The 12,052-nt window shown below is 39.3% G+C and overlaps 1 protein-coding gene across 1 annotated transcript; it reads left to right on the top strand.

Moving 5' to 3' along the window:
* Window positions 1–3,054: 3,054 nt before the first annotated feature.
* On the top strand, window positions 3,055–4,858 carry LOC145890187 (uncharacterized). The gene is made up of 4 exons (XM_082981217.1): window positions 3,055–3,799; window positions 4,121–4,244; window positions 4,340–4,490; window positions 4,598–4,858. The coding sequence occupies exons 1-4, from the start codon at window positions 3,055–3,057 to the stop codon at window positions 4,856–4,858; spliced, it is 1,281 nt and encodes a 426-aa protein (XP_082837343.1).
* The last annotated feature ends 7,194 nt before the right edge of the window (window positions 4,859–12,052 follow it).

Below are 12,052 nucleotides of genomic sequence, written 5' to 3'. Positions count from 1 at the left end.
TGAAACGAAGTATAACAAATCACAAGATTGTTGCCAACCTTCGGGTTTGTGTGATTACAATACTCAGAGTTATACCTGTTGTCCATGACGTTCCGGAAAGCTAAGTAAAGGTTTGGAAAACTCGTTCAGAATAGGCAGTCGCCTGATATACAGCCAGTCAATTTCTACTGGAGACTTGTAATGAGACAGCAACCAGGCAGAGGTTTCCTCCAAACTGTGCTATAGCTGCCTAAGCTGAATGTTACTTTTTTTGTATTAAATTGCTGAATGCAACACAAGTAGTCTCCTATGTTATTAACATTTCACCAAAGGTTTTGCACTAATTAATTTTTTTTTTACTATTGCTTTGTAATAACGTAAAACGATTTTTGAAGTAGGCCTAATTGCCAGAAAAGAAGCCCTACAAACTTTACGAACGACAGATTAACCAACAGTGTACGGCATAAAATGGTAAAAAACTTTGAATCATAAATATGAAGGCAAGTGAAATCAGGCTCACATTGTATAAAACGCATAAAAAAGTAGAAAAGGGCAATAAACGTTGCATACGCGAAGCACGTTAGCAGCGGTATGTATTTTGGTCTCAACTGAATATTTTTATGCATCATGCAACACGTGCTTGCGCACGGATTACAAATAATTCCTTGTGCAAATGGACTGTAAAGCGTCATTCGCGCTTGAGACGAACTTACAACTTGAGGCAAGCAAACGAAGGCGTTCGATGATATTATTCTATGCTACTTGCGCAGCGCCACACCGGTTACAAAGCCCTATTGTTACACAGCCCAGCGAGGGTTTGCACGACTAACTATATAGGTCGCAAATAGATTAGTAACGTTATACAAAATAGAAAATTGTGAAATCACTCACAAACTGCATCTGCAGAAAAAGTTTCAATAAAATATCTATAAACTAGATAACTGCTAAACATAAAGGGAAAAATTTTAATCAATCGAGGTGAGTGCGAGTGAAGGTTTAGGAAGCTTTTTTGTAGAAAGCAATTCGGTTGAGCAAGAATCTAACATGTAATTGAAGGTTTGCTGGACGTATACAAGGCTTAAGCAGAAAAAAACCCATGAACGAACGATATCTAAAGTTTTATTTCCAAATCACTGTGCAAGACCGTAATTATCAATACTTGATTGAGGTTTTAGAACATCCTTGGCACTCAAGATTGCGTACTGGAAGGTCGAATTGTCCGCCAAAGCGCAACTGAGAAAAGGTTTTGATCACGACTCGTTTCCGCGGGAGGAAAAGTTGGTATTATGCCAACTCGATAAAAAAAGAAAAAAACAGTGGCAACTTTATAGATCCAAGCACATCAAAATACATCTATTCCCTCCCTGTAAGGCAGGTTCTTACCCTGAGGAAGACAGCCACACCGAATTCCTCACATTATATATTTGATACGTGTCGGTTTTTAAGTTGACTTCAAAACAGTTCTGGAATTGTTTTTTAATAACAATACGTGACACCACGTACATTTTAAAGTACGTCAGTCGCGCGAGACAGATTGGGATTATGTTTTGGCTAGGGTCGGATGTTGCGAAATATCCAACTATATAAGCAGAGCGACCAGCGTCTGCCAATCAGTGTGTTTTTACTGTTGCTGTGTAAGGGTCTAGGCTGTTGGTTCTGCTTTAGTACTATGCCCATGTTTTCAATAAACTTCTGTGCGGTGTATTGTATCACTTTATTGGATCATCGATAATAGGCTAAATGGATTTGTGAATAGTTTTGGTTTGAAGCTGGGTGGACGTATGTGTTTAGTCGGGAGATAGACTACTTAGAAGACGCACAGACTTGTGTAAAGGAGTTATTTAACTCCAATAGTAACCTCAAGATGGAGAAGGAAAGTTACCTACGAGGCTGAGTTGCTATCGAGACAACAATCCATCTGTTTGGGTGCAAGGCCCGAAACGCATTCGTACCCCAATTCAATATGGGCGTGCCCCGACACGCCAAAATTTGTAAGATGGAAAACTACAGAAAAGGGGTGGAATTTAACAAGTAAAGGTTGAAAAATTCCACTTCGGGGTGGAAAAGTTAACATAGGTTGGAAAATTCCTAGCTATCATCGTAATGACCACCTTTTTTCCACCCTAAAAATTTAGTATGTCATTGTATAAGACTATGTTGACTTATCCACCCCGAAGTGGAATTTTACAACCTTTACTTTTTAAAATTCACCCTTTTTCTGTAATTTTTCATTTTACACGCCCCTATTGAGTTACCGTGGGGTACGAATGGAAACTGGTTGCAGCTACTTTTTTCCGAGACATGTTTATAACCATAATGGTATAACAAGCGTTCACTACATTTTCGCACATTAGGCGTCTTAGTATTACGGTTTACTTCAGGACACTTCTGGATTTGTTTTCAATAATAATACGTGACACCAGCCTCGACACAAAAGCTTCCGTAAATTCTAAAGAACGTCAGTCGCACGAGGCAGCACAGGACGATCCACGTTTTACAATGTTTATAAAGACTGTATTTGGCCACCAGTTCAGCAAACTTTTTGTCACGTTTAGTAGCGCCGTACGTTTGGAAATATGATTCTACATGGAGCTTTTTTACATGACTGTAGCAAACACAGAGGCTAAAATAAGTCGTCCAAACGCAACAGCAGCAATTGTCGCACTGGTAGCATTGGATACTTGTTTACTTCCTGAAGCACCACCTATAAGTCAGTACAATAATGCAGTCCTATAGGGGCAAATTTCTGTTGTCGATGTAGTTGGTAATCATTGACCTGAAGACCGAAGGCAGATTGCGGCCGTTACGCGAAACATTTCTGCAAGTCTTTTTTTTGCGGGTTTTGAATTTTATCCTTTGCATGTCATTTTACGCAATTTTACATTATGAGTTTTACTCCAATTTTAATCAAGCTTCTTTCAATGTTTTTACTAGCATTGCAGTTCTTATACATTATTGCAAAGATTCTTTCGTCCAAACAGTTTGCATGTGGTTTAACTACTGCATTTAATATCGAGCGCCACTATTGTAAAAAGAAACCGTCAAACTTTGGAATTGTACACTAGAACGGTTGTAATGGAAGTTCTCGGCGAGGACGAAGTGGCAGAAGACAACTCATTGTTTTCCGGCGAATGGATGAGAAACACACCGAAAACAAAGCTGAGAAAATTTATTTTACAATTGCACGGCCCCGAAACGATTGTTGATATTAACGAATACGTGATAGATGGTGGTCCATTGGTACACAAGTACAAACAGCTAAAATCAAAGGTGGATGGCGAAAAATACGTTGATACCTTGATTGATAAGCAATACGATGGAAAAAACATAACATTTGTATTCGATGGATATTCTGCCACAAATTCAACGAAAGACCATGAACAAAGGAGACGCTATGAAACTGCAACAAAAAAGGACGATGACCCCTGCTGGGGCATCAATTTTAAGAGTGACAAAAGTAGAAAAGAGGAGATTAAAGCAATGTTAAGTAAAAAGTTTGAGGAAAAAGGTTTTTCTGTATATTGCGCCGAAAGTGATGCAGATACCAGTTTAGTAAACATGACCTTGGAAAAATCAATACATAAAAAAGTTGCCGTGGTTACTGAAGATGTAGATATCCTGGTTCTTTTATGTCATCATTGTAATGCTGCAAATATGAGAAGGAAAACAATTTACTTTCAATGTAAACAACAAAACATACAGAAGACTTGGGAGATAGGTAATATTGTTAAACAATTAAATAAATCCCCATCAGCTAAGAACTTGCTGTTTGCTCATGCTTGGAGCGGATGTGACACAACTTCTGCAACGTATGGTGAAGGTAAGATTAATGAGTGTGATTTAATTTTTCGATTTAAGCAATTAAGTTATTTACAACAGTTTTCTTTTTGAATCAATTATAATTTTTACCACTGACAAGGAATGTAATGGACTATGACATGGTCTAAGGTTCAAAAAACCTTCATGGTTGTTGCATGGCAACCAAAATGTCGTAAATACCCGGGAGTATTACCAGAGAGCCATTTTTATGCATATGCCTATAAGCGTCAGTCAAAGTGTTGTAATGAAAACCTGACGACTGAGCCGACGACGCCCCATAAATTTCCCTATTATTAATACAATATTCAAATTTATATCATAGGCAAAAATAAGGTGTTGGAAAACCTAAAAGACAGAAACATTCAAAAGCTTGCTGACAAGTTCGGACAAACTGAAGTCTCACAAGATGAAATAGCCAAAGCAGGTGAAGAAATCATGTTGGCAAGGTCAGTTTAAAAAAACAAAGCTAATCTAAGCGTAAATATGAGTGATCTTTTTGCACCTATAACCTTAGATAATGATCCATTATCGTTGGATACAGTTTTGGGGCACCAGGATCAATTAGTTCTCTGGACGGGCTGCGTCGAAGTAGGTACAAGGAAATGCTAAAGTCGCCTTCCGTTGTCGATTTCAAGAAATTACCGCCAACGACAAAAGATTATCGCTATCATTCATACAGAGTGCACTTGCAGGTAATCTGGCATGAATACATCTATAATTTCTCAGTAAATTTCATTTTGCACCTTAAATGTGTGGTTTTTGAAAATAACATGCCAGCAATTAAGTGTCTGTTTTACAGGTTTGTCAGTGGAAAAAATTGAATCTTAATGTACTTAAAGCCGAAAATTGGGGTTGGATAAAAAGTGATGGATCTCTTATTCCTCAAAGAAACAACAAACGAACTCATACGGGCTCACAAGAAAACAAGAAAAAAAACGGAGCAAAACGACACAAAAGAGACTCAGAAAGCAACCGTACTAAACCGTGTGAAAAAGGTGAACCTTCATCACAACTATCTGAAACGGGAATAGAGGATCCAGTATCGATGGAAACATGTTAAAAAACCAAACGTCAGTTACATCGCGTGTAAAATAAAACGTCGATCAACTGGTGCGACTGGTCGTCAAAATCGGATTTGATGTCGTCGATAACACTTCAGACGTGAAGCAAGTTAGCAGCGTTTTGTATTTCGGCTTCGATCGCAAGTTGCACGTAAAGTTGGTGAACTGAAAAGACAAGCAGAATAAAATTTGCGTGCGAGTAGGTATTATATGTAATGTAATTAACTTTGTTCATTTATGACAGTCAACGTAAACTTTCGGAACCCCTGAGTTTATGGAGTTTTTGGAGTTTTCAATACATGAAGTGCGCATATGGAGTTTACGTTTCAAAATGTTCCTTACTTTGTTAAATCGTGCTTCTAGCGTTCCATAGTCTGCAAAGATGATTTATTGTATCAAAACTGTATAGTTGAAAGCAGCATTATTCGAAAGAACTTTAATCGCGCGGAAGCACCACGTCACAATGTATGAAGGGACTTCGTTTCTGCATTTTGGTGTCGGTAAAGATCGCCAAAATGTTGTGTTGGTTCAGGAAGAAATCAAATCGTTGCGTTTCGTTCATTGACTTTTGACCTCGTTTTGTGCAAAATTGTTTACAGTGGTCATGAGTGTTGTCAGCGTCATTATATCGTTGTACGACCATGAGGTGTGCTCAGCAAAAAAGGTCAATGCAAATCCTCTCACGGAATTTGCAAATCAGCTCATACTAACGTATTGATCATTGGAAGCTTTTGTAGAAAAGTACATTCCTTTGTATCATTGAAATACGTTGGAACGTTGACATAGACACTAACAACACAATGACGAGATAGAATGTCGGTAAAATCGTCTCAACTGAATATTTTTATGCATCATGCAACACGTGCTTGCGCACGGATTACAAATAATTCCTGGTGCCAATAAACTGTTAAGCGTCATGTGCTTGAAACGAACTTACAACTTGAGGCAAGCAAACGAATCGATGATATTATTTGATGCTACTTGCGCTGCGCCACACCGGTTACAAAGCCCTATTGTTACACATCCCAGCGAGGGTTTGCACGACTAACTATATATGCAGTAATATTTCATGCAATGGCATGATTGGCAGGATCGCCCCACTGCGCAGGTCTTTGCTTGGCGATCACAGCTATCGTATCGCGATCATTAGGTTTGCAGGCTTGGCAGCCCAGGCATTGCAGCCTAGCTGGATCAGCAACTTTGTCCTGACAAGTCGGAGCAAGATTTGAAAAATCAGCTCACGGTGAGGTTTGGACTCACGACCCTGGGCTAACTAGGCCCAATGCTCTACCAACTGAGCTACAGGAGCTCAGTGGTTTCACGTATATATGTCGCAAATAGTTTAGTAACGTTATACAAAATTGTGTATATCACTGTTTTTTTTTTGTAAAAAGCAATTCGGTTGAGCAAGAAATCTAGATATTCAAGACCAGGATTTTCAATACTTAATCGAGCTTTCAGTAAACCCTGGCACTCAAGATTGCGTCCTGGAAGGTCGAAATGTCCGCTAAAGCGGAACCGGAAAAGGTTTTTGATCTCGACTAATTTCCGATGGAGGAACAGTTGGTATAATGCCAATTCAACTTTATAGATCCAAGCACATCACAATACATCTATGCCTTTCCAGTAAGGCAGGTTCTTACCCTGGGGAAGACAGCCACACCGAATTCCCCTCCTTATATCGATGATATCCAGCATGACCATCTGCGCTCTGTTGGTGAAGCATGTTCACAGTGGTCAATATTTTGGAATCGACTAAAGATAAAAAGTAGTGCTGATTACCAAAGACAGAAACCCATTGGAGTTTCAACAAATGTAGCCCTGGTGAACTTGAACAAGCACAAAAATGTTGAATAGCAACTTCGTTGGATCGAAACGCAATACTACTTTGATGCATCAACTGGTATTGACATTGGATGTCGGAAGTTTTATCGCTCAATTGTGTTGTAACATTCGTAATTGTCTGAAAAGTTGCTGAAATAAGGAGTAACAGCAGTCACATTTTATCAGGGACATGTTTACAATAATGGTTTCACGTGTTCACTACAGTTTCCCGCAATAAGCGTCTTGGTTTACAGGTTGACTTCGGGACACTTCAGGACAGGATTTGTATTCAATAACATCACGTGATACCGGCCTCAACACAAAAGCTCACGTAAATTCTAAACTGCACACGTCAATCCAAGCTGTTTGCGTAAAGCAATTTTTCTGCTCGAGCAGGACGTTTGTCACATACACAGCTCTTCGAATGGGGGTTTCTGGAACATGAAGTTACTCTTGGGAGTAGCAGCAAGTCAAAAAAAAAAAAAATTTTCTGGTTGATGAAGAATCATTGGTGTAATTTGGCCCAAATTCGTTTTGCAATGTAACGCACATGCAGTATGAAAAACATTGTAATTTAACATTATTGCCAGAAACCCGTAGAAGCACTGCATCTTCAAAACCTGTCGTTTCAAAAGAAAAAGGTTAAGAATCTATGTATTACACCGTACAGTGAAACCTCGTTGACTTTCCCCTTACTTTGTGTCGTAAAAATAGAGCATTCCCCGGGGTATTCACCTGGTTGTAATTCCTTTGTTAGGGTGCATCTCGATAGACATGCGGTTGAGAGATGATTGAAATGATCGCTCAAGCGTATGGTGTAGGTTTCCAATGGCCTTGGTTCGATTAATAAACTCTGCATATTGAACTTTGGACAAACTAGTTTAGGTGAAAGTTTGCAAAGATGCAACTGACAGAACGAACTGAAAATTCATTTCCATGTTGACAATGTCATTGTATTGGACTTAAGCAATACTTAATCAAAGTAGTGAAGCACTGTGTCGCAAAGGGTTTAGGTAAGTAAAAGTTGGCAATGTTGTGCACAGCATCATAACCGCGTCTTTCGAAGCAATTTTGATGAGTTAAGGTTTTCCGGGTGGTTTATTGTGTATCTCCATGTAGTAATTTGTAATATTATCCAAACCTGACGTCATCACCTTTTTGTACAGCGCATAGACACTTTGTAAACACGTACTACAGGAAAGTAGGCCATAGAAGTGTACAAAGCTGTAACAATGGACGCTGTGCAATGCCTATGCTGTTGTGAGAGTGGCGACGCAGATTTGGACACAGATCAAGGCTTGATATCAATATCACTGATCAAGGTATCTTCTTCAAATCAAGCTTGATATCAATATGACTGATGCTGTTGTCGTGAAGCATGTCTACAGCGGGATGCACTTTGATGTCACGGCAGGAGTGGTGGGACTTGTGGGGGATAATGAAACTCCTGTACAATTTAAACACCAGTGAACTAAGGCCTTAACTGATGACGCGGGTGTTACCAGGACTGGATTAGCCACAAAATGTTTGCTATAATAAAAAAGTAGGTGTGATGAACTCGTGTAAACCTACCTTAAGTTCCTGCCCTCACTGGATGATTTGATTGTGTTTTGAAGTGTATATGTACAACAACTACATTAAAGTGAGTGATACAAAGCAGCACACAGGGGCTAACAACAACAAAATTTCCGCTTGAGCAAGTCTGACGCTATATCCACTTTTATCCCGCGCAACATCACGGGATTTTTTTGTGGAAAGTACCTGGTAATAGAATGGTGCTTTACAAATGGAAGCACAGTATGTATGGTATATATGGGAAATGTGTATCTGTTAGAGGCACAGGATAGATTAGGACCGAACAAGGATGTGCAACGGTTTAAATCAATTCGATTTGGTCGTTAGCAAGAGACAGAATCATTTGAAAGTGACTGATAGAACAGGCTTAGAGTACAGCAAACGAGCCCCTTGTGTTAATTGTTATCTAATAACCAAAGTATCCACGCAAATTCAGGTAAAGACTGTGCCCATGAAGTCCTGTGCAAACAAGTTGTCATGAAGTAAAGTTGGTACTGTGTTGTGTTTATCAGCATACATCACAGTGACTCACAGGATTTTGTGGGTTTTCCAGGTGGTGCAGCCTATATTATGTACGTAGCAATGTACAAAATCAATTAACCCGACGTCATCACTTTTTAGACAGCGCCAGAACCGTTTATTAATCCGTACTGGGATAATTTAGGCCAATTCTTCACTGAAAGAGAGTACTGCACTAACAATGGACTACTGCGCAAATCAAACTGTTCAAAACAGTTGTTATTGTAAGAGTGACGACGCTGATTCAGAAAGAGAACAGACCCATGGATTTGACACAGTCGATGGCCCAATCGGCGCTTCACCTGAAGAACCAGAGCCTTTTACACAGCTTTCCTGGCACGAAAGAATCCAGTTGTTCTTCTCTAACTTGTTTGGCTATTCAGAGGAAAGATCTCTGCGCCAAGTTGGCACCGGCAAGTATTGCTGGCCACACGAGAATAGCCAAGATCTGTACTTGGATCATTACAACACTCCCAAACGATGGAAGTTTCATTATACCGGGACGAGTAAGGGGTACTTTAAAGACAGCCACACATCTAAATACATCTGCGCAAGGCCGCGGAGGGGTAAACTGCACATGAGAAGGACAAGGTTTCCAAATTCTCGACCCTATATTTTCCAAATCAAGACCGACATTAGAAATAATACTTTGCATGTGATGCATGTCAACAGCGGAATGTACTTTGGTGCATACGAAAAGAATATGGTGGGACTTGTGAACGAAAATGAAAATCCCTTGCTGTTTCAGCTTCAGTGACTATAGAAGGTGGGACTGCCCTACCACAAAAGTAAAACCACCACACACAGGAGAAAGGGCAAACATTTTCTGTGCTTTCTAACCCTTTAACACTATACGAAAATGTACAAGAGTAACACTTTGTAACTACAGGTACCTTTTCACCAATCTGCCTATCAGAAAATAACGGCTTGTGTGGTCTATGTTATTGTCATGCTTGAACGATTATCTTATGTCGGCAAATCGAAAGCGTGAATGACAGCGTTCCGTACCCGACCCCTCTGAGACAAATCGTCGTTTGATGTACACTTGCATTTTTATCATTAAACATTTTCTTTAGATGTTACAGCTTCTTTTAAGTACCGATATTTATGCAACTACGCACCATAGAATATTACCACAAAATGGTTAAATATAGTGCTGTAATTTGCCTTCAACTTAACCTTACTGTTCTCTACTAACACAACGGTTGGGAAAGTTTGGTAATACTCAAAATATAGCTGATTCGCTTAATGTTGTGGAGTGTTTATATACATACACACTAATGCTATTTAATTTTATTGCCAAAAAGCAAGCACACTTCAGCACACATAACAGCAATAGTGCATAGATACTGCATGAAAGGTATTGGAGTCGCGGGCTCAATTATAAATTACGCATCGACGCATATATCGTTGTATATATCGCTGCTGAAACGCCAGTTGCGACATTTTGAGAACAACTCCTGGTGTCGATCATGCGTGACCAGTTTCAACTAATCGCGTTCGTATGCCTCTCTCAAAAGCGACCATATCTCTGTCTCCAACAAATTCCAGTTTGATACTCCATTGAATGCTACTGTTTACTGAAACGAAGTATAACAAATCAGAAGATTGTTGCCAACCTTCGGGTTTGTGTGATTACAATACTTAGAGTTATACCTGTTGTCCATGATATTCTGGAGAGCTAAGCAAGGTTTGGAGAACTCGCCCAGAACAGGCAGTTGCCTGATATACAGCCAGTCAATTTCTACTGGAGACTTGTAATGAGACAGCAACCGCCAGGCAAAGGTTTCCTCCAAACTGTGCTATAGCTGCCTAAGCTGCATGTAGCGTTTTTTGTGTTAAATTGCTGAATGCAACACAATAGTCTCCTATTTTATTAACATTTCACCAAAGCTTTTGCACTAATTAATTTTTATTTGACTATTGCTTTGTAATAACTATAAACGATTTTAAAGTAGGCCTAATTGCCAGAAAAGAAGCCCCACAAACTTTACGAACGACAAATTAACCAACAGTGTACGACATAAAATGATAAAAAAAACTCGATTTATGAATTTATGTTGAATCATAAATATGAAGGCAAGCGAAATCAGGGTTACATTGCATAAAACGCATAAAAAAGTAGAAAAGGGCAATAAACGTTGCATACGTGAAGCAACGTTAGCAGCCGAATGTATTTTTCAGTGAATCAATGAATCAATCGTCTGAAAACTTGCTGAAATAAGGAGTAACAGCCACATTTTATCAGGGACATGTTTACAATACGTGTTCACTACAGTTTCCCGCAATAAGCGTCTTGGTTTTATGGTTGACTTCGGGACACTTCAGGACATTTCAGTACCGGATTTGTATTCAATAACATCACGTGACACCGGACTCAACACAAAAGCTCACATAAATTCTAAAGAACCTCAGTCTCGCTCGACAGCACACGTCAATCAAAGTTGTTCAATGTTTACAAAGTCTTCTTTCTCTGCATTTGGCTTCCAGTTCAGCAAACTTTTTTTCCCGTTTTATTGCGCTGTACCTTGCTGTGCTAGCAAACGTTTTATAATATTGTAGGAAATTTATCCAGTCTTTTTGTTTGATTGCATGTCTATACAAACTTTGTCGAGATAGCTAAGGTGTAAGAGTTGATGGTGGTTTATTTGCAACAGTCACAAGGCATGCGCACTTAACCTTCCCTTGGCATTAGTTTTAAACTAAACCAAAGTTGTTTGCGTGAAGCAATGTTTCTGATTGAGCAGGACGTTTGTCACATACACAGCTCTTTGAGTGGGGGTTTCTGGAACAGGAAGTTACTCTTGGGAGTTGCAGCAAGCAAAAATTTGCAAATTTTTCTGGTTGTCGAAGAATCATTGGTGTAATTTGGCCCAAATTCGTTTTACAATGTAATGCACATGCAGTAAGAAAGACATTGTAACTTAACATTATTGCCAGAAACCGGTAGAAACACTGCATCTTCAAAACCTGTCGTTTCAAAAGAAAAAGGTTAAGAATCTATGTATTGCACTCGTACAGTGACACCTCATTGACTTTTCACTTACTTTGTGTCGTAAGAATAGAGCATTCCCCAGGGTATTTACCTGGTTGTAATTCCTATGCTAGGTTGCATCTCGATCGATGCACGGTTGGGAGATGAATCGAAATGATCGTTCAGGCGTATAGTGTAGGTTTCCAATAGCTTAGGGTTGATTAATAAAATTTGAATAATGCATTTTGGACGAATTAGTGTAGGGTGAAAGTTTTTTGTTTACCTTGAGACTTAATCATAG

Source organism: Ascidia mentula, chromosome 2 (genome assembly GCF_947561715.1).
Source record: "Ascidia mentula chromosome 2, kaAscMent1.1, whole genome shotgun sequence".
Classification (NCBI taxonomy): domain Eukaryota; kingdom Metazoa; phylum Chordata; class Ascidiacea; order Phlebobranchia; family Ascidiidae; genus Ascidia; species Ascidia mentula.
The sequence above is the reverse complement of the archived record's forward strand: the minus strand, read 5'-3'. Positions and strand labels throughout refer to the sequence as shown.

What these genes read in the sequence shown, in the direction of transcription:
- LOC145890187 (XM_082981217.1), top strand. Translation starts at nt 3,055, where the DNA reads ATGGAAGTTCTCGGCGAGGACGAAGTGGCAGAAGACAACTCATTGTTT. An exon ending in TTCTGCAACGTATGGTGAAG is followed by an intron (nt 3,800 to 4,120) that starts GTAAGATTAATG and finishes TTTATATCATAG; the next exon opens with GCAAAAATAAGGTGTTGGAA. An exon ending in GAAGAAATCATGTTGGCAAG is followed by an intron (nt 4,245 to 4,339) that starts GTCAGTTTAAAA and finishes CGTTGGATACAG; the next exon opens with TTTTGGGGCACCAGGATCAA.